The sequence below is a fragment of the Manacus candei genome, unplaced genomic scaffold (assembly GCF_025592945.1).
Source record: "Manacus candei isolate 608988 ecotype Guabito, Panama unplaced genomic scaffold, ASM2559294v1 h1tg000109l, whole genome shotgun sequence".
Taxonomy (NCBI): Eukaryota; Metazoa; Chordata; class Aves; order Passeriformes; family Pipridae; genus Manacus; species Manacus candei.
In genome coordinates this window covers 3,328,347-3,356,062 of record NW_026138157.1, presented here as the reverse complement: position 1 = coordinate 3,356,062, position 27,716 = coordinate 3,328,347, and the positions used below count along the sequence as shown (strand labels likewise).

General features: G+C 35.8%; 1 protein-coding gene across 9 annotated transcripts in view; it reads left to right on the top strand.

Moving 5' to 3' along the window:
• Nucleotides 1-27,716, top strand: part of EML1 (EMAP like 1) — an 82,695-nt gene that overhangs the window by 50,949 nt on the left and 4,030 nt on the right. For 8 of the 9 annotated variants that reach the window (XM_051769554.1, XM_051769555.1, XM_051769556.1 and 5 more), the window contains 15 exons: nucleotides 1,726-1,855; nucleotides 5,937-6,086; nucleotides 7,533-7,602; nucleotides 10,055-10,165; nucleotides 12,432-12,527; nucleotides 13,065-13,199; nucleotides 14,755-14,854; nucleotides 16,987-17,141; nucleotides 18,305-18,430; nucleotides 18,702-18,833; nucleotides 22,904-22,971; nucleotides 24,527-24,615; nucleotides 25,148-25,245; nucleotides 25,370-25,457; nucleotides 25,637-25,732. In XM_051769554.1, the coding sequence (XP_051625514.1) occupies nucleotides 1,726-1,855; nucleotides 5,937-6,086; nucleotides 7,533-7,602; nucleotides 10,055-10,165; nucleotides 12,432-12,527; nucleotides 13,065-13,199; nucleotides 14,755-14,854; nucleotides 16,987-17,141; nucleotides 18,305-18,430; nucleotides 18,702-18,833; nucleotides 22,904-22,971; nucleotides 24,527-24,615; nucleotides 25,148-25,245; nucleotides 25,370-25,457; nucleotides 25,637-25,732 (1,644 nt within the window). Of the gene's footprint in view, nucleotides 1-1,725; nucleotides 1,856-2,414; nucleotides 3,011-5,904; nucleotides 6,087-7,532; nucleotides 7,603-10,054; nucleotides 10,166-12,431; nucleotides 12,528-13,064; nucleotides 13,200-14,754; nucleotides 14,855-16,986; nucleotides 17,142-18,304; nucleotides 18,431-18,701; nucleotides 18,834-22,903; nucleotides 22,972-24,526; nucleotides 24,616-25,147; nucleotides 25,246-25,369; nucleotides 25,458-25,636; nucleotides 25,733-27,716 lie in introns of those variants that run through there. The other variant, XM_051769563.1, reaches the window with a different exon arrangement.

Below are 27,716 nucleotides of genomic sequence, written 5' to 3'. Positions count from 1 at the left end.
TTCATTCCCAGTCTTTGATAAGTCAGTAGTTGTCGCTGCTGAAAATCTGTTGACTTCCAGTGCACCACCATCAGCAGTATTGGCATGTGTTTCAAGCTCATTAAATAGATGCTGCATGCGCATACAAATAGTGCTGTAATGCTTTGCTATTTAATGCTCTGCCCTCTATTTTATTTTCCAATACGGATCTATTGGAGTAGTCTTTTAGAAACAATTCCAATATTCTGTCATTTTCAACAGGCGTCTCGAAGTTCCAACCTTCTGTCATCATTATTTCACCATTATTATCACTTCTTTTTAGCATTAAGTTTTCTGTTGTTTTCATTTTATGTCCAAATTCTGTAAATGAAGCTAGAGAGACCTAACTGTAACTTTACTGTGACAGATCAGGTAGATCTCTTTCCCATGTGAGTTAGTCTAAAGGCAAAATACACATTTAGGTAATACAGCATAGCTATGATGTTTATTTGTTCAACCAATAATTTTTATTGATTTAGTCAGGATTTGTAGCATATGCATTTTTCCAATTAAAATAAAGCCTTAGTTTTCAAATAAAAAAAAAAATGGTATAGTTGTAATGATACTTAACAATTCATAGCATAATTTTAACAGTCCTAAATTGTATAATTTTTTTCATTTACATGATTTTTGTTACTTTTGCCCTTCCATTTCCTCTGTGCCCACGATTATTCTGTCTAGTAACTCTACAGATGTCACTGACTCCAAAACTGCTTGATTCGCATGAGAACAAGGCTGAACCCCTTGATCTGCCGATGGAGCAGCAAGAGCCAGCACGTTCTGAATCTGGACAAACTTCATCAGAAGTTCACAGGACACCCACTTTGGCCTTGCCACTTCCCAAAAGTCCTAGTCAGACCTTCATGGCATTTCCCAGATCTCCTAGTTTTATAAGCCCCATGAAGTCCCCAAGTCAGTACTTCCAGATCTGTTATTAATCCCTGCTTTTCTCCCCCCAAAATATTTCTTACCAGTTCAACACATTACTTTTAGTATTTTCTTCTAGAAATGTTTACTTTTGTCAGCCAATTTTTTGTAGCTTCTCTCCTGTATGTCATTTTCCTTTCTTTTAATGTGCTGTCATTGTTGTCATTCCTTTTTCAATGTTTAGTAGTTCTTGAAGCACATATCTTTTCTGCATGTACATCAGCATGATTCCTCTTACTAATTGTTTGTGTTTCTTATTTCGAATGTATCTCTAGCACTGTATCAAGTGTAAAGTGTATCTTTACACTGAGATGCAAAGAATGCAACTGAGTGTTGGAAAATAATTTAGATGCTGATGCTCAACTGTAAACATTGATTAACAAATAAAATTAATTTTAAGTGGCATTTCTGCGTTAATTGTAATCTTTGATGTATTCCCCTTCATTTTTAATATTTTAAAAAATGTAATATTGTAATATTATTTTTCAGCAAAAAAAGTTTCTATTTCAGACCTTTCAGTTTTGTAGTTCTTCGTGACATTGTTTAGTTCTAATTCTGCTACTCAGAATATTTAAAGGGAAAGGGACTTCATATGTTTTTAAAAAAAATCTGCTTAGTGATTATTATTTAGGATAAAACAACCTGCTAAATTTCTGAGATTGCATGCCATTCTGTAATTGTAATGCACCAAGCTGTTATGTGGGAAGGGATGGAGGAGCACTGGAATTCTCCCCCGATGGCTTTTTTTGTGTAACATTAAACATTTTTGACCTTTTGTAGAGGAAGGATACGTAAAAATGTTTCTTCGTGGACGTCCTGTTACCATGTACATGCCCAAAGAGCAAGTGGAATCTTACAGTTTGGAAGCAAAAGTAGAACTACCAGCCAAGAGACTTAAACTGGAATGGGTGTATCCTTTCTGTGCTGGAAGACTACTGGAAATCAATCATTCCTTAATGATTTGGGTTAAATAACTTTTCGAGCTCGGGTATAGCGGAATTAAGGTCATAGGGTTCATTTAATCAGTGAAACGACATTCAATTGAAAATAGGTGTTAATTTGTTGGGGCTGCTGTTCTTCACCTTGTGAAGTACAGGGTGGCAGCTTAAGAAAGATTTTGCTTAAATGTTGCCTGAAGGTTAAGTCTGAAGCATGCTAATTAGACAAAGATTAAACTAGGCATATCCTAAGAATGTAGTGAGCTATGATTATTAATTACAGTATGCATAAAACAAGCTCAGGTTTTTTCTGATTCTCAGCATTAATTTATCATTTTAAACTGTTTTATAAAATGTGCACCATTGTCCTTAAGAGGATGCTACATTCAACTTCAGTACTTGAGTAAGCCCTCAATTGAGGAGTGCTTTGCAACAGATAGGTGCTTAGCAATAAAATTAATAAAATATCATCTATGAAATAATATTTGAATTTATATTTTAAAGTGTGTTTAAACACTGTAAATGTTGAACAACCAGAGTCTTCCACTGGCTTCCATGAGTGGACATAACTACGGAATTCTACCTTGAAAGAGATCAGTGTTTCATTACATACAGAAATTTTCACGTTTCACTTTTAAGTATAATGGTAAATATATTTTTTATTGAAAAGAGAAAATGACATTTCATTTTTGTATAATGTTATATAATAGATGATTCAAGATAAAATATAAACACAAGATAAGTGTCTGTTTGTAATATTCATTAACTTTAGAGAGATGAAGTCTTCATAAGGTATTCTGTTTTAAGAAAAAGACTTTTTTTTGGTCCCAAATAGTGCAAACAGGAAGTTGCTTTGTCTTTATAAAAAAGAAGACAGGGGCCATATAGTCTTTTTAGAAGTTGTATAAATAGAACTGCATGTGGTTTCAGAATATTCAGAGAGTTTCCAAAAGTCTCTTTGTATTCACAAGAGATTAATGACAGATTTAGTAACCATTCTTATTATTCCTGTTGCAGCTGAGCCTGTAGGTTCTATCCCAGTCTGCTGGAACTGCATAGATAATGCATACACAAATAAATGAAGATGAGTTAAAAAGACAAAAAAATCCACAAAATTAATAAACCAGGTGAGATTAGAATGATAAATGCTGCTTGCAGCATTTTACCATATAATTGTTGTACAGGCTCTCACCATGTATCACAACAGAATTGAATTATATCTTTTTACAGTTGCAAGGAACTCCTTGCTTCAGGAGGCTAAGGATGATACAGGGGAAAGTGTTAGAATGTTTGCTGAAACAACAAAACCCCAGCCATGAAACAAAAGAGATTGTCATTAGCAGTGTGTAGGTGGAACCTGAAGCCAATATTTCAGACTATTATAAGAAATTATAATTAGAGTAGGTCATGATTTCAGACTCATTAGTTTCTCACTTAAGCTTATTTAAATGACTGATTATTTGCCAGATGGACTATTATTTTTAGTTTGAATATTCCTATGTCCTTCCAGGTGTGTGTCTGTATACCCAGCAGAATCCTATCTATAAAAGTTGTATATGAATAGAAGAGATATGAATTCATAAAATGATCTAACCCTAAATGGTTATTGAGGGGGGGGGGCAAATTTTTCCAAAAATATTGTGCTAATTTTTTCAGTTTCTAATTTATTTTCAGTTAAACCCAGTCATTATATCCATACTTAAAGTTACAGCGATGACAAGGTATATGAAGTATTAAAAAAAAGAGGAAGAAGGTAATGCCAAATTTACAGACTGTAACAATGAGAAGAAAAGCTGTGGGCAGGAGAATAAAATAATTTAAGGAGAAACACAAAGACAGCAGAAAACCAACCAGTATTGAAGGCATTCATTCCAGTTGAGTTGGAGAAGCTGTGCTGTTTCATTGAAGGGTAACAGAACTCAAGTAGGAGAAAATATCTTTGTAGCAGACAAATGAGCCTGACTGTGGGATTATAGCCAGAAATGCTCTATAATGTAGGAATGGAGATAGGGAAACAAGATATTGGAGATGGGGTGGACAAATGGAAAGAGCAAAGCAGACTACAACAAGAAACAGAAGGAAGAAAAGCTAATGTGTGTAGAAATCAGGGCATACCAGAACCATAAAGGGGTATTGCAGTTATGGGTAAGCTGAAAACGGTTCAAACCTTTGATATATCATAATATATATTCAGTCACAAAGAAACAGAAATGCTGACTGATGAAGTGTGAGGGAGGGCTGGAGCAGAGGTGGAAAATTCGAGTGAGAAATCAGCACTAGGGACATCGGGGCGGGAGCAGTGGCTTGCCCACATCCATTTGAGAGCAACTCATTTGGCAAGCAGGAGGTTTGAAACAAAAAGTGCAGGCCAAATGAAAGGAAAAGGTCAAGGTAACATTCCCTGAAGTGCCAGCTCACCAAATCCAAGTTGAAGCCACCAAATCCGAGTGTGGGAAACAGTGAGGAGATGCAGGGATCAACCCCAGGAGTTTGCATCTGAGAAAAAAGGCTGATAGAAAGAAACTGAGTGTTTGACAACAGCAGTCATGTGAAGGGTTGAATGCAGCATTGTTCTCCATAGGACAAATAGTAAAGAAAGAAGATTTTCCCTAAAGAATGTAATCTTTCCCTTTTAGTAGCTGTTTTTATGCACTGAGATTTATTCCTAATGAATGTCTGTGTAATGTTTTTGCTTCACTTTTTTAAGAAGTTCTCCTTTTGCCAACTTCAACTGCTGGTTCGCTATAAATTTGATTATGTGTTCTTGAACTAAGGAAATATTATGTTTGCTTCAGTTGGTAATAGTATCTGGCCTTAGAGAGAGAAATAAATTTAAACAAATAAAGCATTGTCCAACAATTTAGAATAGTAACACTAACCTTCACAGACAGCTTCAAAATTGATAGTAAATTCTATGTAATTGAAGATATTGATTGTTTCAATGTCTTCAATTTTAATATCTCATCTCTTTAATATTCTTGAAGTAACTTTGCTGAAATGTTTCAATTGAGGAGTCTAAAAGCTCTATTTCTGAATTCACACTTTGATGACTGGGCATGCAGCACTAGTACTATTGTGTTTATTAGAAAAAACCAGCAAGCTGTTTCTTCTAAAATAGGAATTTAAATAAAAGAACTATTGACCTTATGATTTCAACAACTTTAACATGACTATTTTAGTTTGAGTGGGTTATCATCGACTGTAGAGAATAGTGCCCAAGTATCTTTTTTATATCGTGTAATTGGGGTTCCATTATCTCTCTATACATTTTTCACAGCCAGTTTCTCCATACTGACTGCATTAGAATGCAATTCTGTTTTGCCAAGATTCTGCTAATGCTGTTTCTTTTTGTTACCATAAAAAAAGGAAAGCCAAAATAGTTGTAGTCCCTAATGACTCTTCAAAAGAATAAAACTACATAATTTGGCTGAATTAACATTCAGTCTAAATGAGTTATTTCATTGAATTAATTTTAGATTCATGTTGATATGACTAGCATCAGAATCTGGACCACTGCCTTTTAAATACTACAAAAATAAATTGGAACGGATGATGTAACCCTTTTATGGTTTGTATCCGTCTGGCTGGTCATGTCCACAATAATGAAATCAATCAACCTGCACACAGGGTAATGCAATCAATCCTCCTGTAATGCAGGGAGATGTGCTGAATGACTTGTTAGCATTTCCATCAAGTCTAAATTTTTATTTTAATTAGTCAAGCAGTGTAAATAGTAAATACACCTGGGACAAAATTAACATTGCCTTAGTCTGGTATTTAACAAATTCCAGAGGATACTAAAGGGGTAGTATGTCTACAAATTCCTGTATTCTTTACCATGGATTTTCTGTAGGATAAGTAGGTTTTAAAGTGTGTAAAATACTTTAACTCTCTACTGTAGTAAGGGAGGGAGTTCTGAAGGTTGTCAAGTGATAAAGCTGTGCTCAAACCAAGAGATGCAGACTACAAGGGCAGAGATTCCATCTTGTTTTTTCTTATTTTTAAAGTTCTTCATTGGTAGATAATGTTATTGCAGCTTGACCAACACACTAGCTATGGATATAGGGGTCGGGACTGTCGCAGTAATCTCTATCTTCTCCCAACGGGCGAAACCGTGTATTTCATCGCGTCTGTAGTTGTGTTATTCAATGTTGAAGAGCAACTTCAGAGGCATTACACTGGTCATAATGATGATGTGAAGTGGTAAGTCACCTAATAAGCATTCTTGTTTTCTTCATAAAACATTATTTGGGATAGATACACTCATTTTCATTACTCTTCTTTTAGGATGATTGAACTTTAACTTCCTCGGAATCTGCTCCTTTCCCTTTTTTACATAGGATTGAATTATTGCCCTTCACAAGAGCCTGAGTGCCAGGTAGAGGCTCTTTAGGTTCAATCTAACCTAATAAACCAGTCTTGAGCAGCCTGATTTGTCTGCTGCCGTGCATGATTGGGCTTCAAAGCGATTTAACTGTGTTGAAGCTCAGAGGATACTAGATATCAGCAAATATCACTTTCATTAGATTGAAATCTGAATAAACATATGGTTTATCTTGATGGTATCAGTCTGTTTGCAGAGTGTAGCTGAAAAAGAGCACCTGGATTATCTGATGGGCCCAAATGTATGAAATGAGTTTGACATCCTTTCTTCAGATGAGGCATTATGAAACACCTGTTTTCCCTCAAAGTCAGAAATAGACCTGACAACTGAATTTGCTTGAATTGTGAGCATGTTTCATGAATTGAATTGTTAGTATAATCTGGTTGTTTTCCAAGGAGATTTTTACCTTGGACCTGTTCCATCTCATTTCTTTCTTTCAAATTTTCTATCTCTTTAGATATTTCAAAGCTTTCAGGTTTATTGGAAAGAGGATACCTTTCTTCATTTAAAGATGAATTATTGCCACAGTTCATTTTGTAGGGTACTTGGCCTCTAGAATTGCATGCAAAGCAGCTGCAATGAAAAAATAATTTAGAGGATTTTAGGGCAAAAATAGACTGTACTCCAGGCTTTATGAAAAATTTTAGGTTGCTTTTTCTTAGAGGCATTAATTAACATTGATCATAGTTTTTAGAACCTCAGTTTTAATTTTTGAATCATAATTCCCAATTTCTGTATCCTTTCTTACTAAAGGACTTTTTTACCTTTTGAAAAGCATTAGAGGAAGTTGGTATCTCCCTGTAAAAGTCACTGATTATCTGGTCATACAGTCTGAAGAGCGTTGTTTGACTGGATACAACTATTTGCTCTGGAGGACTGTCACTAGACAACATTTATGGGACTGACCAGATCTCTGCAACCACTGTTTAAGACAGCTGAAGTTCGATAAGTAGCTCAAACTGAAAACTCCTTACACACTGCACTCATTTAAACCTAGGGGAGGTGAATCCTGGAGCTTGTTTGATACGTGTTTTGAGGTATTAGGACTTAAGCAAATTACTGCTTTGTTCATAAGGGAGAAAGAGTTTTTTGAATACAAGAGAATGACAATTGCTTTAACAGTTCTGTTTTTATATTTTTAAGTTTACATGTATACTGTGTGCTTTATATGCCTAAAACAGGGCTATTTATTACAAGCTCAAGTAATAGTTTGATGAACTAGATAGTAAATGGCGTTAAGTTTGGCCTCTCCTTTTCTTTTTTAGCCTGGCTGTTCATCCTGATAGGATCACTATAGCAACAGGTCAAGTTGCAGGGACATCCAAGGATGGGAAAGTGAGTGACCACTTTGCTGATGTATAGTTGCATATATTTTATAAGAATATGTTATTAAGAAGATACATACTATATTCTTTTCATGTTGCAGTTAAATTGGTTTTACATTTTTGGACTGAACAGAAGCAAAACTTAATTTTAGAGTGCCTATTGCACTCTATCACAGTCACCCAGTTCCATTGTCAAGATTGGTCAGTGGTTTCTTCTCCCATGACTTAGACTGAAGGTAAACTTGGAGCTGGTCTCTGAGAGGTATGGAGGGATAAAGCTACAAAGGAGACCTGAGAGGACAGATGGATGTGGAGAAAAGGAGGAGATTAAATTGTACAGAATACAACTTAATTTCTGATCACAGCTACCAAACCAAACTACAAATAAGAATGGTTTTGGGTTGTTTGCTGAAAAAAATAAACTCTTGCTTTTGCCATCATCTAAGCAAGAATATTTTTCTCTTTGTTATTACCTGTGTTATCATAAGCTTAGCTTTAGGCTAGGAATTTATTTAAACAGAGTAGGATGAACATTGCTCCAAAGAGCTAAGAAAAGTGAGAAAGAATGGGGACAAGCAGAGGCAGGAAAACCATGAGGACAAAGTTACTCAGCAGAGTATGCAGCTGTTGTCACAACCAAACTATTGAAAATTTTTGGTAGATACCAACAAAGAATTTTAGGATAAAAAACAGATTATCAATATGCTAACTGAGTGTTGTGATTTAACCCCATCTAGCAATTAAGTACAACACAACCACTCACCCAACCTATCCCACCCTCTAGTGGGATGGGGAGGAGGATTGGAAAAAGTGTAAATCCTGTGGTTTGAAATAAGAACAGATGATGATGATAATGATTACTGTTATATTGTAATAAAATAATAATGACAATAATAAAGACAACAAAACAAGAGAAATAACACCCAAGAAAAATAAGTGGAGTGTGATACAGTTGCTCATCACCTGCTGTCCCCCAGCAGTGATTGGCCCCTCCCTGCCAACACCCCCAGTTTATATACTGGGTATGATGTTCTGTGGTGTGGAATATCCCTTTGGCCAGTTTGGATCAGCTGTGCTGGCCATGCTCCCTCCCAACTTCTTGTGCAGCTCCTCACTGGCAGAGCATGGGAAACTGAAAAGTCCTTGACTTAGGGTAAGCACTACTCAACAACAACTAAAACATCTGTGTTATCAACATTATTCTCATACTGAATCCAAAACATAGCTCTCTACCAGCTACTACAAAAAAATATAACTCAATCCCAGTCAAAGTGAGGACAATGAGGAAAACAAAATCCCAGTTATGCAATATAAAGTTTATGTAAAGGTAACTTAGCTGAGTAACATAAACTAATAATTTTTATTGTGTATCAGAGAAGTCTCTGGCGTTTATTTTTTAACTTCATAAATACAATTACCATTGTGTTTGTGAAATAAAATTTAAAGGTCTGATGGCTATGCTTGAGAGGAATGTGCTATATAGGTAAACTTACATCAAAGCCATTTATATAACTGAGGTACTGTTGTGACCTTGTTGTGGTTTTTTTTAATATATATACTTATGTTGAAGGACAGTTTTGCTACTTATGAGCAAGAAAGACTGATGGTTGTCGCTTTTTTTCTGATATGGTAATAAAGCCTATTCATTTCCGTTCAAATGGATGGGAAAATAAGGGAAATAAAGCATGGCCCTTGTTTTCCTGCAGAGGTTGAAGGTTGATGGTTCTGTGTTGAACTCCTGGCTGTGTTTAAGATTAGACTCCATCAGCAAGTACTTCCCGGGGCCGCCCCCTGGTGGATTTGGGAGGCAGCGCTGCCGCCGAACCTGCTCTCGGAGCCAAAGGCCGAGGGAAACGAGGGAGGGAGGGAGGGAGCACCACGGAGCTTTCCCAGGGAGTTGATCTTGGGCCAGCATGTATGCCTGGAATTTTATTTACAAAAACCAATCTCATTTTGATTACGGTTGCAAAGAAGAGTCTGAAGATACAGTTCTTTTCCCCAGCCATTTTTATGACATTGAAATTAATTACATTTTAGAAATTTTTAAGCTTCTTTTTGCACTTGCTCTTTGACACTTACCAGAATTATCTCAGTTGGTACAGTTTAAACTGTTCCTGGACTTGCCAGTAAGTCCCACGTCACAAAGTCATCAATAGTTTTCACTTCATGAAGAATATCTCAGTGGCCATTAACTTCAGTGAACAAACTGAGATCACTGAGACCTGATGTGCTGTACACTCTGGACAGCCAGTCCCAGAGATTGGTCCTAGATACAGTAATCAACAAACTGTTTGTAGTGTATCTGTGCTTACACGGGTGACTCTAGAGAAGTTCTGATAATTTTCATACCTTAAATTTTGATAAAATATTTTGGGTTTTTTCAGACGCATTCTCATTTTTTAAAACCCTGATGAGTTTTTGCCATCATTGTTTCAGATGATTTTTTTATGTGTCTTTTACAGCAATTACCACCACACGTGCGTGTCTGGGACTCTGTAACTCTGAATACGCTGCATGTCATCGGAATGGGGTTTTTTGACCGAGCTGTCACTTGCATTGCTTTTTCTAAATCTGTAAGTAAATGAATAGTCATATGAAGACTCTTTGCTGGAAAGGTCTTTGAAGTCTTTCAAATTTGGCTTCCCTGACCAAAACAAACTTCCTGTCTTTACTTTCTGGTTCCTCTCTAGAGGAGGAAGGTTTGCAATCCATTTTTTCCAACAGCTTAGGTTGCTATTAAAGTTAACGATATCTCAGCAGTCTCAGAGATCTATCTTGTGCTTAAAATAAACTGCAATTAATTTCTTCGTGGACAAGCAGTTGCAGAAATACTTGTGTACTTAAAATTTCAATATCCTTAATTGTCTTGAATCATCTTATTCTGTTTCTTCCCACATGAGAAAGTTACTCTCTCTGCATCTTTTTACCACCTTGCTGTGCCCAAAAGGGATTGATTAAAGACCTTTAAAAAGTGGAAGCTCCCATGGGAGAAGCAAAACATTTTACTTGAAAACAACAAAGGCATATGGATAAAGGATTGTAAAGAAGTAGAATCCTGTTGTTGGCCTTTTAGCACCATCCTTAGAATTCTAATCTATCAGAGAGGTAAAAAATTAAAACATGTGCTGATACAGGCAGCATTCAAGTCCCATATAAAAACATGAGTCTGAGACCTGACACGTGCAAGTCTCAAAGCCCTCTATGTACAACAGAGTAAGCAGTGTATGTGGTGGTGTCTGGTTGTCTTGAGACCATTTTTAAATAAGAGAGGACTAAATGGTGTATTCCCTAGGCAAAATGTATGTCAGTGAAAGTTTCTACAACCATTTGAAATCCATTGATGACAATGTTTTATAGAAAGTAGACAAGAGAGAAGTGAGTTGGGAGAACTGGTTGGGAATACAAAGGTGAAAGCTAACGCAATTCAAGATCATCTTTTGAAGGATAAATAAAAAGGAATAGTGAGCAAATGCTCTGTTAATGCCTCCCTGGAGAGATAGAGGTGTTTAATAACAGAAGATTGCTATTAGCATATGCCAGGAGAAAGCAGATGTTTAATGTGTTTGCTTTATGCTGTGATTTCTCTCATAGCTTGGCTTGTTCTGAGCATCCCTTCCCATTTTGTAGCAGTACTGTTTCCTTCAGTCCTGTCTCTGTCCCACCTCTTGAGTTGACTTGGCACAGCTATTTTTGTAGCTGTGTCTGAGATATGTATGGCAGGCCTGATTCATCAGGGGACAACCAAACAATCTCATATATAAAAAAATGAAACAGAGTTTTCTTGGCTTTTCTTTTCCCCACAGAATTGATCTGTTCCCCAAACAGGCTTTCTCTGTGATAGCCCAAACTTTTGGGGTGGCTCAGCTCAAGCAGCAGCAATAAGCAGCTGTGCTGTGGGTGGCAGATGGAGGAGTGTTTGATCTGCTCGATCTGTTCCTGCAAGCTCATCTGCAGTCAAAACTAATGTAACTGATGCCAGGAGCAACAGGATACAAAAAATCCTGGGTTGGAAAGCAGTTGGACATTCCTTGATGGTTTGTTCCATTGTACACTCAGCTAGGAAGAACACCAAAGAAATAGTGAAAAATGGTCCAAAAAGTTCCTTCCAGATAGGTACTGAAAAAAAATCTGATGATTATGCAGCAGTTCCCATCACTACTGAGACAGATGTTGGTCAGCCCCTCATTCAGGCAGGATCTTGGCTGGAGTTCTTCATCCAACTTCTGGGTTCACACATCAGAAAAATGGGTACCAACAAGTGAAGGTCTAGGAAATATGATGCATGAAGAAAGACTGAAGGAATTAGGGTAATTAAGATTAGAAAGAGTGATAGAAGGTATAACTATAAAAAAGACACCTGTCAGAAATAAGTTGTTTTCTAATTTCTTACTACGTTCCCTGATTTTCATCCATTTTACCAGTATGAAAAGTAAATTTTTCCCTTTGTCCATATAGATCTGAGAAGAAATAATTGTTTTAAATTGCAAAGAAACAAACTCAGTATGATTATCAGGAAAAACTTTCTTAATGAACTAGATAATAGTGTATAGTTTGCCTTTGGAATTTCTACCACTGTATGTTTGTAGAGACCTCATTCCTGCCATTTGTCTGCAGTTTGCAAGAGCCCCTTTTCTAGATCCCTTTTTTAGCCCTGTTTTTCAATTATTCTATAAATTATTATATTCTATGGAGATCTATGGATAACTAAAGGTATAACAGTTAAAGTGTAAATATGTATAAATATTTCCACTTACACAGAAGCATTTATTTTGAATTTGCATTTATATGTTTCTCATGTTGGTTGAGTGCTGCATTAATATTTTCCATGTTTTGCTTCAGAATGGAGGAAGTAGCCTGTGCTCTGTGGATGATTCAAATGACCATGTGCTTTCTGTGTGGGACTGGCAGAAAGAAGAAAAGCTGGCAGATGTCAAGGTGTTGCAATAAGATATTTTGTACTACTTGCTTGTATGTAGATCTGGATTTCTTGTCATAAAATGTCTTTCTGTATTTAACTTCATGTGCCTTTTTAATGTTTTTGCTTTACAAAAGACAAAGAAAATGAAGAAAGGGAATATTTTCTCTCTGAGACTATCCTAATACTTTGTCTTGTTTTAATTTTGCTGTTGTTGTAATTCTAAAATTGATTTGAAAATTCTAGGCAGCAATAATAACAGCATAGAATGTAATAATAAGTGCAGAAACAAAATGTCTTAAACTAATCTTTTGTGTAGAACTTTTCATTATCTGACGTGATTTTGAAGGATAAATTTGGATCCTAACTTATAAAGTCATGAAATACTTTGACTTCAAAGTGTTCTACCAAAGCATTCCAGACTATGTCAGTAAATTAATAGCTCAGAATTTTTCTTAAATCAGAAGTATCAATTTATCTAACTAGAGAACCATGTAATAGTTTTGTTTTCTTTGAATTTTAGATTTTGATACAATGTTTTTCTTTTTCCTTCCAAGTGCTCTAATGAGGCTGTATTTGCTGCAGATTTTCACCCTACTGATACAAATATAATAGTTACTTGCGGAAAATCACACCTTTATTTTTGGACACTAGAAGGGAATTCCCTTATTAAAAAGCAAGGATTATTTGAGGTAAAATAAAACATTTCCCTAATTTTATGTTTATAGTAATGTTACAGTCATACAGGTTAAGGGTTAGTAAGGTTTGAGTAAATCAAAACAACTGATCATTATTAAACTTGAAATTTTGCAGAAGCTCAGGTGGCATTCATGTTATGGTAAAACTTCCACATTCGAGTGTTCTAATGAAATTATCATGCTGTTTTTCTTTTTCCTATATTCTTTGTAGTACACACCTCCACGCTCCCACCACACCCCCTCTCCCCACAAAATAAAATTGCCTTAAAATCTCTGTGATTACCTCAGGTTAAAAATCCAAAACAAAAAAAAAACCAAAAAAAACCCACAAACCAGAAAAAACCAAAACAAAAGACCAAACCAACAAACAAACAAAAACAAAAGCAGAAACAGAGAGAGTAATATATGCTGGAGGGTTTTTTTATTATTTTGTTAAAGGAAAGATTTGCAAAACCCCATAAAATGTGTATATCAGTCTTTTTTCCTTTTCCTCTGTTCTGCTCAAATACATACATATGTGTAATTCAAATACAGATTGAGCTGACCACTATTTGGAAAATATAATTTTTATTTCAAGATTTGATTTGGTTTTGTTCTTAAATACAGACTAAGGTCTACAGCAGCTGCATGCACAAATGAGGGGTGTTTATGTAACTCCAGTAGGGCTTAGGTAGCTGCTTGTGGAGTCATGGCTCACAAGTGTAGCCAAAACAACTTTTTTGCAATCTCAGTTAATATACTTTGTGTGAAATCAGGAGGAGATGCTGAGATGATGCATTTAAATTCTGTTACATTTTATTTTTCCATGCATTTTTAACTCCTAAGCTGCTTGGGCAAATTTGTCCCTCTGTTTTAGCTCTGTTACTCTTGATAGTTGTTGCAGACAGAGAAGTGTGGTGGCCCTAGTTGAGAATAGTTCTTAGTTTGAGGGAGGAAGAGGTCATACACACAGGTTGTCAACAAGGAATGCAAATAATATCCTTAGACACTACTACGGAATTTTTTGTTCCCTTATACATTTCATTGTTTTGTTGCTATCGCTATCTTGAATGCAGGGTCTCAAAGCAACATTTCCATTACTGAACCCTGGGACTCTTTCACAAGATGATTCCATAAATCTTACACTATAGCCAAACTCTCTAGTGATGTTTTTTTCTCCTAGAAACTTTGGAGTTAAAAATTATAATAATAAAGCTTGTTTGCATCTTAGTCCATTTCTAAATACTTAAAGTATTTGGGATTATGTGGTAGTTGGGGGATTTGGTTTATCTCAGAGCATTCCTGGTCTTGTGTTAAATGTTGACAGGCCTTCTCACTCTGTCCCCAACTTGCAGTTAAAGATTGCGGGATTGGGCCACCAACCTTCACTGTTGCATTTTTTGTCCTTGCACAGATTAACTGTTTAGACCATAGGAATGTGTTTAACTCCTGTGTACATATTCAAGTAATAATAGAGCTGTATAAGACTAAACTAAATTACTCAAATGCATACAGTTAAAATGAATGGGTTGTGTGTTGCTGTGAGTGTATATTTTTCATAACCACGCAGAAACAAGAGAAGCCAAAGTTTGTCCTGTGTGTGACCTTTTCTGAAAATGGTGATACTATTACAGGAGACTCAAGTGGAAACATTTTGGTATGGGGGAAAGGTAAGATAAAACTTCACTATTAACTTTAATCTTAATATTAAACACTGTGAAATTTTACAGGAGTGTAGAGGTTCATTTTAAGAAGAATAAATTTTGTTTTATCTTTAATTCTTTCCTAAGACTAATCCAGCAGATTGTGCCTGAATTCTTCTCTACAAGAACCTAAAGAACATCAATGCCTAACTGCTAGAGCAAAAAATTCTATAGAATGTGTTCCCTATGGTTAAATACTGAATCACAGAGCTATACCAGCATTTTACTGATGTAAGAAATAGCAGGAAAAATTCTTTTCCTAATGAATGTGATAGAAAGAAACATTATTAATGTAACTGATGATCTCCAGTCTCCTGTACTGTCATTCTACTGTTTGCAGAAATTATACCTATTGACATACACTTTTAAAAAGACAACAAATAGCTTTATTTGTTTTCCTAGGAAGTCAAATTAAATATATTCAGATCTAATTGAATTCCTCAGCTTTATTTCGAAAGAACAGATGGATAGGAAGAACTTCTTAAAAAAGCACTTTCTAGTAAGAAGAGACTTTTTTTTTTAGGTAGCAGAAGGCAGTGCCTGCCAGAGGGCAAACAGCAGCAACATCCTAAACGTTTGCTTAGTGCATGATATGCCATGCATAGGAATAAGGAGAATCCCTTGAAGGAGGCTTTATTAGTAAAGAAAGAAGGGAGATGAATGACAGCTGCTTCTTATTTACTCAGTGCTTTCTCCCAAGATATTCGAAGAGTATAAGATCCGGAAGACAACCCAGTGAATCAGTTACACAGTTGAGCCTTACTGAACTGTTTTTGCAGTCTTTTTTTTCATCCAAGGACTATTAGCCAGTTCTATCCTTGTCCTTTTGACCTCTACACTGCTTTTGAGGAAAGGGGTGGATATGGTGTTTGTAAGTCGGCTTCTCTTTTATTTCCCCTTCCCTTTTCCTATGGTGATTTAAAGCAAGACACAAAACACTTTTCCTTCATTTTAGACATTGCATAGTCCCATCTCCCTGTTCTTTGCTGTTATTTTGGACTGCCAAGAGACAAGGGAGATAGTGGCAGCTGCTGGCATGGCAGAGTCATTGCACCGCTCAGGGGCCAGTTTGCCATCATGCCAGTAGACTGCAAGGAACCTCTTCTGCCCTTTCTCCCAGGAATGAAAGGGAATTCTCAGTGTGCTCAAGTTCTCCTCACCTTCTGCCAGCTCTTTTGGGTTGGGCAAAAATGTTGTTCTTGTTTTTCTCTCCTAGTACAGTGTACTTTCTATGTCTTCATTACTTTTGACTCAGAGCTCTATGTTCAAGTGAGGGCTGCTTCTACCAGGTCAGAGTACCCTCAGCAAAAACTTCTCCTAGTAGACATCAATTGTACCTGACACATTATATCCACAGATGTGGGTGAAAGCAAATGGGATTCATAAAGGAAAAGGCAGTTGTTTCATCCTAACTTGTATCAGCTCCTCACTTGTGCTATACATCAGGTTAGCCAAGCTTTGATGCAAGGTGCACATTTCAGTAATAGCAATAGTAATAGTAATAATCATTTCTCTGTGCTTCATAATAATAATGCTTCATCAAATTAGAAATACTTAATCTAATGTAGTTGGTTCTGAGGCTGTTTTGAGTCTAAGAAAGTACTTGAACAAGCCAAGTTCACCAATAAAGAAGTACAAGGTCTTTTGGAGGGTGATTCAGGACATTCTACCAGATGTACCAGGATCTGTAGCTTAGTTAGGTTTTAGTCCAAGTTCAGTGTCTGGAGGCTGTGGAATGTCCTTGCAGGATGACAAGTGACTGGGTTATGATTTCTTTGTTGATAAGGTATGTAGTGCTACTACATCAAATGTGATGTCAAATAATTTGGCTTAAACTGCCATGAAAGGTTTAAATGAACCTATTTTACTTTGAGCTAGACTGAGTGAGTATATTCTTTTCATTTTTGAGATGGGGGAATATATCCTAAGATGTACTAATTCAGCCTCTTCTGTGCGTTTGTGTGTTTTCATCCAGCACTTTTACCACTGTTTAGATATAATTCTTGAAAGGTAGTAGGGAAATAGAGCAAAAAACCTGGGGGGGAACGAGCTATTAAGCCAGTTATTTCAGTAGTAATGTTTTTTCTCCTTCTGCCCAGGTACCAACAGAATAAGCCATGCAGTTCAAGGGGCACACGAGGGTGGGATATTTGCGCTGTGTATGCTGCGAGATGGCACGTTGGTATCAGGAGGTGGAAAAGACCGAAAGCTGATATCTTGGAATGGAAATTACCAAAAAATTCACAAAACCGAGGTGATGTTGCCTATCTTGAAATTACTCTGCTCCTCAAAATGAAATTCTAGCTGTCTTCTAAACATGGCTTTTTTTAATCATTTTTTTTCTTATGGGTATGTATTCTGAGGGAATGCAAACCAGTGTTAAAATGCAATATCATTTGAGCAGTCAGGTCATTCTTGTGATTGACTATTCATTAAGATAATATTTGCTTTTAAAGTTCTGTTGTAAGTGGAAAACGAATCTTGTATTCGTATCTTTTCGTATTGTTTCTTCCTTTCTTTACAATTAATAATTTAAAGTAATTTTTAACTTCAGAGTATTACAGTATTAAAATATTTTTGTGCTTTCCTCTTTCCCAAAATGATATGATGATTTTTTGGGGCTGTAGTACTCAGAGTTTTTCATTAATTTCTTGGTTGATGTTGTTGACTTTTGTATATAATTAAAAAAATCTGGAAATTAATCCAGTTACTATGTAGGAACTTAAAAGCAGAATTTGTTTGGACAGAACTACATGATTGTTTACATACTGAGTGTGAGAGCAATCAGCATATAAAACTGAGGAAAGGTTTCAACTCTACTACATAATATTAAATGTTGCAAATATATATGCAACTGGAATGGCATGTGAATGTTTGTAATTAACTTTTTAACACAGTACAAGGTGTGCTTGTTGTGCTGTTAATAACTCTGGTGTCCTTCTTTTTCTCTTATTTGTTCATACTCTGGTATTCCTTGTTATTTTACGCCTTACCTTGAACAGTATATTGGAGATTTGCACTGACTCTTTCAGAACCCAGGCTGCAATTAAAGAAACATTCATTCCGAGAAAGTGCTCTGAGTAGAAATGCTTAGTCTGATATCAGAGCTGCAATTAAATAGGATTAAGTTAACACAGCATGAAGGAACCTTTTCTGTTTGTTGAAATACTTGGTTTATCTGTACAAATGGAGTGTTCTGTAGATAAGGATGTCTTGTCTTGTAGTGTTATAAAAACAGTTACTGAACTGATGCAAGTTGTTTTAAAGTTTTGCAAATCAGGCACATATATTCATCTATTTGATTCCTTCTCTGCGCAACATTTATTAAAACACATTTGCTAGGCCATGTGTCTTTAAAATTAGCAACACTTGACAGATTGTCTGACTTACTTGTCCTTTTGTCTGTTATGACCACAGATTCCAGAGCAGTTTGGTCCAATAAGAACAGTAGCAGAGGGAAAAGGAGATGTTGTATTAATAGGAACCACTAGAAACTTTGTCCTACAGGGCACACTATCAGGAGATTTTTTCCCAATTACCCAGGTAAGCTGGGTTGCCTTACAAGAGCATTTCTAGGTGTGTAATAGCAGTAAAGATATTGCTTAAAGTTAAGTTTCATAAATGTGCATCTATTGATTTATTATTACAGCGCCTTTGGCAATAAATAACATTATAAATATGTATCTATTTAGAACTAACTTTTTTTTAATGCTTTAATATATAGTTTGGTCATTTAAATTTAAAACTAAACATTTAAAGATGTTTAGTTTTGATGGTCTGTCCTTCTTGTCAAGAAACATTTTTGCTTGTCTAGGGTCACACTGATGAGCTCTGGGGACTTGCAGTCCATTCCTCTAAACCTCAGTTCTTCACATGTGGACATGACAAACACATTACTCTCTGGGATGCTACCACCCATCATCCTATCTGGGACAAGATTATAGAGGTATAAATTTATTGAACACAGCTCTCCTGTTACAGAAATTCTGTAATTCTTCTCTATATGTAGTATAGTAATTCTGGTTTTTCTTGACATTATTGATTAAAACTATCTTCTTTTTGAAATTGGTTGTAAAACTCTTAAAAACAAGAATTTAAAACCCTAGTCTATATGAATCTATGTGCTATATTATATAAAAGTGTACAGTGGTGTTGACATTTATATTTTTTTTTATTAGGAAGAGAGCCACAAATATAAATCTGGGCAATATTTATCATTTAAAAGTAATTCTGTCAGGATTAGTACTACTACCCCTATCTTGAGCATGATAGTCGGAATAAAGAAGGAAAAGAATGTTTTGAGGGTATCGTTATTTCCTGTAATTTATTAGCATTTTTATACATCTGGTTCACAAATAAACAAATGTTTAGAATTTCCCTTTCTATCTCTGGTGTGAAACTTGGTGTTTAGGTACTGCAGGAATCCTGAGTGGAGGCTCAATTTTGAACTGTACTTAGGCACTCTGTGCATCTGCAAACTCCTGATGACTTTGTGGTGACAAGTGATCTTGCTTACTATATGCATCACCAGGAATTGATTTTTAGAGTACATTTTTTGGACACCTGATCAGTCTTCTAATTGTTTATCCATAAGAAGGCATTTGCTTATCTTCTAGAGACAGTGCTTTTATCTCTCTGAGATGCCACTATCTCCTTCTTTCAAACATTCTTCTCTTTACATTTTCTTAATAGATGTGTGAGCGTGTTTTTTTGGAGGTACATGTACTGATCATAATAACCAAGTTATTTCTGAATCTTTTTATCTGCCCTCTGTACAGTGGAAAAGTTCAAAAGTTACTACAAGGAAAAGAAAACAGCACCTGGTGTAGATATGTACCAAATACCCAGGTTTGCAAATCAAACTGTAGCTAGTAACTTAGAGACAATCCTCATGTTGCTGACTAAAGTTTTTTCTTTGTCATATAGTAAATAATCCCTTTCGGTTTACATGAAGTTTTGAAAAACTTTATTATATAACTTTTTTTATAAAAAGGCTTTTCGTTTTCAGGCCTACATAACAGTTTAACTTACAGCTAGTATTGATCAGACTTCTTGAATACAACACATCTGCAATAAGTGTACATTCTTGCATCAGGTTGAATTCTTAACAGAATTGCTTTCTGCCAAGTTGTCCCTCAAGGTATCCTTCTCCAGTTGTATGCTCTTGTTAAATCATACTTGCTTGGTGAATGTGGAAGTTGGAATTTATTCTGTGTAACCAAGGTCATATGTTCTAAGGCCCATATTTTTCTTGACTTCCAAATAGACTGGAGAGAACAAAACAACAGTTCCACTGCCCCAGAGATGGAGTCATATTTTCACAGTTCAGTGTCTCGGTTATAAAGATAGATTGTCCACTAGTCTCAGAAATTAAAATAAAGGAAAATATAGGTATTTCTTTTAATAAAAAAAAAAAGACATCAATAATGCTAAGTATGTGGCCTGAGAAGCAGGCAGATGATAGCATTTTCCTATTTCCTAATAATTTTAGAGTTTAAGATATGTTAATATGATTTGGATTTAAAAATAATCTCTCTCCCCTTCAGTCTTTTGAGATACTCAAGATAGGTGGACCTCAGGAGAATGATCAAACCCTGAGATGCACCAAAATCTGAATGTGCTTGCAAATCTCTTGAACTGCCACCAAGATGATAAATCAAATAAATAGCAGCACATTTAGGCTACAAACTTTAACAATAAAATATATTTTTAAAAATCAGTGAGCAAGTTATAAACCAAATTTTCCTGCATCTGTCTTGGTAGTCTCTCTGAAAAAAAGATAAATCTGTGTCTTTTTTAGTTTTGAAATGAAGTAATAGCAGTGTACTGTATCTGTACAGTGTGGAGTATGAACACACTGGATTGCAGAAATCCTTCACATGCAATTCAGAATGACTAACAATGACACAACTGATAACTTTTATGTAAACCTTCCTGATCTTCAGGATAGTTGTTTGTTTGGGGGTTTTTTTGAAATTAATTTGATTATGGTGCACAACCGATTTTGTGCAAGTCTGATTTATAAATAACCCGAAGTGGAGGGGAAAATCATAGGTACCATTTTTTATGCTTTTCTAATACATTTCTTTTTTGTTGGAAAAAATCATCATGTAATTTAATTGCAGGTACTAATGTGATCCTGTGCTTAGTGTAAGGGTGTGTGTTTTTGTATATTTGTATACACTTTCAGAAATACTGAGAGAATAAGTTAGTACTTCTAATATGTTTCTCATTACAGGAAGGATATACTGAGGAGGGCCTATAGTCATGAAGAAAAGTGCAAAATTTGGCACTTTGCTCTCTTGCAGTGTAAAGACGAGCATTTAGAAGTGTGGGAGGATAGTGAAACATCATTAGTGGAGATAAGTACAATATGGGGATCAGGAGCAAATCTATTAATCAGATGAGCTGCTACCTCTGAAATAAAGTTACTTAAGCAATCATCAACTCCAAAAAGGACATAATTTTCCTCTGAAAAACAGAGCAGGAATTTATCTGATTATGACTTACAGTGAGCTTCAATTAATATTTAGCTGCAGTTTTGCAAGTATAAGACTCTCTAAGAAACTGTTGTTATTGAAACGTTTAAGAAACAGCTTTGCTTACCTTGATTATTTTGAAAAGATTGATGGCAACAGCAGTGGGAATATTAAATAAGAGATAGGTTTATTTCTTTTCCCCTCCAAGTACACACCAATTCATTAAGACATGATTCCTGTTGTCAGTTTTTACAATAATCTCCTTATTATCTCTTTGAAATGTCTCAGACTGTTTCACAGATCAGTGATCTAGATTATCTCAAAAAAATAAATTGTTTCTTGTTAGCCTATTTTTGTCAAGAGATCTGTGTAAAAGCCTTTTAATGTAGCTATGAGTACAAGTTACTGCTCAGATTAAATTCACTGTTTGAACCTTTGATTTATTCAGTAGAATATTTTAGCATTACTATGAAATTATACTTTGAAAATATAATTTGAAAATTATCCTTTCTGGAATACTGTGATGTTTTAGAACACACGTTTAGGAATCCTGGATCTCAACATTTCTCTGGAATTTCTTTAGAGCTAGTAAAGTCTTTTAAATTAGTCACTTCATTAAAATTAATTAGAATATCCTTTACACCTAGCCTTTAGGGATAGTAATTACCAATTACTAAAAATGTCAACAAGTTTACTAAAATAGCTATGACGTGATACTGTTTTAAAATACAGAAAATCAAGCCTGTAAGCATTTCTGTGAGATTTGTCACTAGATTGGGGGTTTTTGCTTACATTTTAAAATTACTTTGGTATTTTCTGCTATAACCTGAAGAGTTCTGAAGCTCATTCTTAACTGAACAAGTATTAGAAAGAAAACGCTTACCTTGGTTTTTAGGCATATGTTTAAATTGCAAGAAAAACACTAGAATTCTACCTGTCTCCACGATAATGCACTAAACAAAGTAAAATGTTTTGAAGTTGCATATCAAAATAAGAAACCCAGTTTCTGCCCTTAATCTCCCACTAAACTGCAACTCAGCAGGTGTTGGAAAAAGGTGCTGATGTACATAGAAGTTATGCTTTACCCCTCCATGCAAAACGCCACGTACCTTTGTTGAACAGGGTGCTTGCTTGTCCTTTTAGACCGTAGGTAAACTTCAGTTTTGATACTTAATTCTTAGGTCAGCTCTAGTTTAAGGAGTTATTTTTATCTCTTAACTTGTTTGTGATTTGTTGGGAAGCTGCCACTGCTGATGTTATTGTTATGAAATCACTTGCCAAGTTATTTTTAGATAGTGAAGAAAAGAAAAAAGTGGCCTTGTATAGAGGGGGGAAAGTTTATTGGATAATATTTCAATTAGTTAAAAATACTTTTTTCCCCTCAAGTTTATATTGAAAAAAAAAAAAAAAAAGAGAAAAACCAACCCCAAAATATCAACAAGAGATTGTTCCTGAGGCAGATAATTGAATTGTGTTTTTGTTATAACTTGATAACTTGGACTGGTAAAAAAGTGTGCTTCTTTCTGAAACATTTTAGGATCCAGCACAGTCTTCAGGTTTTCATCCTTCAGCATCTGTTGTTGCAGTAGGGACGCTGACTGGAAGGTAAGATGTGCAGAGCTGCACCCTGGGCACCAACTAACGCTGATTTTTCCAGCTCACGTCCAAGTTCGTGTTCTTGTTATGCAGATGTATGCATGACATATCTTCATTCCCTATTGATTTCTGGTCAATTCCAGAGTGAAATTTATTTATATTGCCTTAATGCCAACAAACCCTGTGTTTGCTGAGTGTTGCATGAACAAAGAGATGTTTTCTGCCCTGGGAGGGTGACAATCTAAGGTCAGTGGGAGAAGGTAGATTTGGAGAGGGCAGGAAGTCTAGCTTTTGGCAGAGGGACCATGTGTGGGAGGTACTGTCACCATAGCAGTGACCTAAATGTTAAATCTTTGTGTCCATCAGGGCAAAGGAGAGGCTGAAGGAGGAATCTGAGATTGTGAGTTAATTTTGCAGATGTGGGTAGAGGTTTTCTCTGAGGCCTTTAGGGCAGCGTGGAGGAAATCACATTGAAAAATTTTGTGTGCTGGAAAATGTAGCAAATGGTTTGTGATCCTTAATGCAGTGGCAACCAAAAATTCGATGAATGTTCCACTGCACTAACCATGGTGTAAAAATGCATATTGAGAGGCTTGTTCTGCATGAAGAGTGTGAGGTGCAAACAAGACAGAGAAAACTGAGGCAAAGTTTAGTATCTCCATTTTACATGGCAGGTTGAGCCCTTGGTTATTTAGTGGGTCAGTGGCAGATCTGGGTTTGTCCATGGTTGTCTGTCATAGGAGGGAGTGCCTTTGCCAAACTTCCTCCTCTCCTGTAGTGTCACTTGAGGGCAGACTTGGCTGTTGATATTGAAAACAGTTCCACTTAACTGAGAACATACAGGAAACTTGTATGTAGGTTATGAGCCAAGATTATCTCAGATTGTATATCAATCCTAAATAAAGGATTTGTTACTGAATTTACTTTATTTATCAAAAAAAAATCAAAAGGAGAAGCTTTGAGAGGAATATTTTCTTTGTCTTTAGTAATCTGATGCAAGTATTGAAATGCAAATTTTATCTTTGTCCTTTCTACATGTTTCCACGAATTAATTTTTTAAATTAAAAATTAATTAAATTAACAAAAAAAGTAATTAAAATTTCACTTTAAAATAAATTAATAAATAAATCTAATTCATCTATCAGAAGAGAATGGTCCTGATTCTTGCTTGTGTTTTCTTTTGCTCTAGGATTTAATATAGGCATCCATTTAAATATCAGCATAGCATAGAAGAGGGTCATTAAAAGAAAAGGCAATTTATAGGCATAAGCATTATAGGCAATGTTTACTTTATTCTGATGCATGACACACAGTAAAACACACTAAAATCTGAAGGTTGATGTCAGGTCAATGCTTGCTCATTTTCTTGTTTTGGTTAAAAACGATAGGAAGGAAACTGTCCTTGTGTTATAGTAAAAATAGACCAAACTGAGTAGCAGTTGCTGTTTTTCTTTTCTTGGTATAAAACTTATGCTATTTTGACAGAAGAAAAGTTGGTCAAGATTACAGTAGATTTAAATTCCTTATGGAATGATTTATTGGCCTCTTTCTGTATTTACAACAGGTGGTTTGTGTTTGACACAGAAACAAAAGACTTGGTCACTGTACACACAGATGGAAACGAACAGCTGTCTGTAATGCGTTACTCCCCAGGTTTGAGAGCATTTATTTACTGGGTAAAAATAAAGGCGTTGAATTTTTTTATTAAATTAAATTAGGGGCTGGTTTGTTTTAAAGTATTTCCCTGCTTGCCATACTGAAGTTGAAAATTAATATGCCATGAAACATTGGCAACACTGGATGGGCGGTGTCGTAAGCTCCAGTTTTCTTTCCCCTCCCTCCCTGCCTGACATGTTCACTGTGGTTTCTCTGTGTGGGAAAAAAAAAAAAGAAAATATTTAACTCCTCAGGTTGTTGCAATCAGGTTATCCCTAAATGGACTGTAGCTGCCTCCGGAAGTGTCATGTGTTTTTAGCAGTAATATTTGCTGCATAAATTTGCTGGTTTGTAGTCTTGAAAGATGCACCAATATGCAACTGAAAAAGAAAAAACAGAATTCCATTTTTTCATTTTTCAGTATCAAGGCCTTTAAGAACAGTTCCTCTTTCTGTGACATACAAACTTTTAAAAATTAGCCTGAGTTCCTTCTTACAGGAATAATTGCAGTTCACTTTTGTGTTTATAGATGGAAACTTCTTGGCAATAGGTTCCCATGACAACTGTATTTATATATATGGTGTAAGTGAAAATGGAAGAAAGTACACTAGAATTGGCAAATGTTCAGTAAGTAACCTTTTTCTCATGGTTCAGTATTAACACCTTAAGTGTGTTTTGTAGCACTATATTAATACTGTCACATTGAGACATACTGTTGGTGCAGCTAATACAATATTTTTTCTCTTTGTAGGGTCATTCCAGCTTCATTACTCATCTGGATTGGTCTGTTAATTCACAATATCTTGTGTCTAATTCAGGAGACTATGAAATCTTATACTGTGAGTAAGAATTATATTTAGTCCTTTTGTGCAAAGTTCAGGCAGTCTGACACAGATTTAAAATTTAAATGAGACTATATAACTGCCAAGATCGACCATATGTTTTAATTCATCTGGTGCAATCAAAAATCTATAAAATTTGAGAATGAAAAATCATGTGGGTTTTTTTTCTTTTGTAGGGATCCCCTCTGCTTGTAAACAAGTCGTGAGTGTTGAAACAACTAGAGATATAGAATGGGCCACTTACACCTGTACTTTAGGATTCCATGTTTTTGGTAAGTATTGTAAGCCTCTTACAAGCTCTTACCATTCTTCTTATTAACAAACACTTGGATTGCCAACTTTTGCTTATGAAACATGACTATTCATAATTCAGGGAAAAATAGAGAACTTCTGTTATGCCATTTTTATTACAATCTGTCTTCTTATTTCAATCCAGAAAGACACTCGTTTGATATTCTTGCTAGCTTCAAGTACAAATATTAAATTACAACATAAGTGGGAGACAAGGAAGAAATCACACACTGCCCTTTCTGTCACACTAGAGCAGCTTCTCATAATTTTTAATTTAAAGTCGTGTATTTAGACAGTTACTGGTTGAAATCCCCTTACCAGAAATGGTTTCATTTGCTTTGGTTACTGTGCTAGCACAAAATGGATGACAATCTCCCTCATTAAGAATTTATCATGTATTTTGATAGAATCTGTAGCAATTAAATCAGGTGAAAGAAATTCAAGAAGGAAAACATAACAAAATCAGCATGGTTTGTTTCCATCAGACTTGTCTTCTGCCAGTTTTGAAGGATCCACTTTCCTCAGCGTAGTCTAGAGTTTTGAACTCATTCCTCAATGTGTGCAGAACTAGATAGATTTTACAAAAGCTGAGTACGAGAAGCTTCAAATTCTTGAGTCCTCAAGAGAAAATAGGAGGCCATGGTAAAAGTTCAGAGAAGAGTATAAGTGGTTAGCAAGGAAGATTTGCACCCATGTTTCAAGTAGAATAGATGCAGTGATGTACTTGAAGGCAGCCAGAAAGGACATGTTTTCAGAACCTAAAGATGGTATGGCAGTAGCAGTATGCTGGGAAAACACATGCAAATTTTCTGTCATTTGACTGACAAGCAGTGCTTACATGTCACTACAGTATGCAGATTTGGTGAAAGGAAATCCTGGAAGATTGGCTGCATATTGGCATGATGTATTTTCCATGTAAGGGTTAGAGGCCCTTATGGAACTATTAACATATTTCTGGGGTTTGAGTACACCTGACACATAGTTACAGAGCTACAATGTTTTTGCATCACAGTTTCAGGTACTCTGAGATACTAAACACTTTATGTGAGTATTCCTCACTTTTTGATTCGGATTCATGCAAAATATAGTGCCAATAGAATATAGGGCTGCTTTTGGTGCACAGAGAGTCAGAGGAGAGAGGCAGGTCACACCTGAGAGGGGTTTTCCCCATGCCTTGCAACAGATGAGCAACCTTCTTGTATCTGTAAGAATAACTGGTTAATGTAATCTTGAGACCATTAGTATTTATTTTCAGGACCTCACAGAGAAAGGGCAAAGTACTGAAATACTTGAGAAGCATGAATGCAGTATCTGCAGGTCATATATCTACCTTCAGAGCCCATATGTAAAGGATAAAGTGCAAAGTTAGTGGCTAGAATAATAAAGTGAAGAAGCTCATAAATTAGAAGTTGGAAACCAGTCTGTTAATACTGGAAGTCACTCTTGCTGTTCAGTACTTTGGGGCCTCATAGCAGCCAGTTAGAACAGTCTTCACATGTTTTCTGGGATTTCCCCACTGGACACAGAAGCAAGGATCACAGCATCCAGGATGTGAAGCTTCTAGTATATTGATTTTTCAGTAGATACTGGCTGACTGAAACTAGGGGTATTTTCTCACTCTAGTAGAGCCACATAAAAATCACAAACTCTGCACAGCAATCACAGATCAGCATAACCAATGCGAGGGGGGGAAATGAACATTGGTCTGTTGAACACCTGTCTTTGAGCATGGGAACAGATTAGTCAGTTTGTTGGAAGTGTTTAGAGATGATTCAACTGAAAATCAACAGCATGTAAAGAAGTGTGTTTGAGGGAGTATATTTTAGTGATACAAATGTGTAATACAAATGTAAATGTGAAGAAGCAAAGACTTAACACTTAATGATCTATATACTCTTTCAAGAGCCCTGTGTTGCTGGGTACACAACCAAGTGTTCATTGCACATGCCCAGTTTTGAAAAAAAA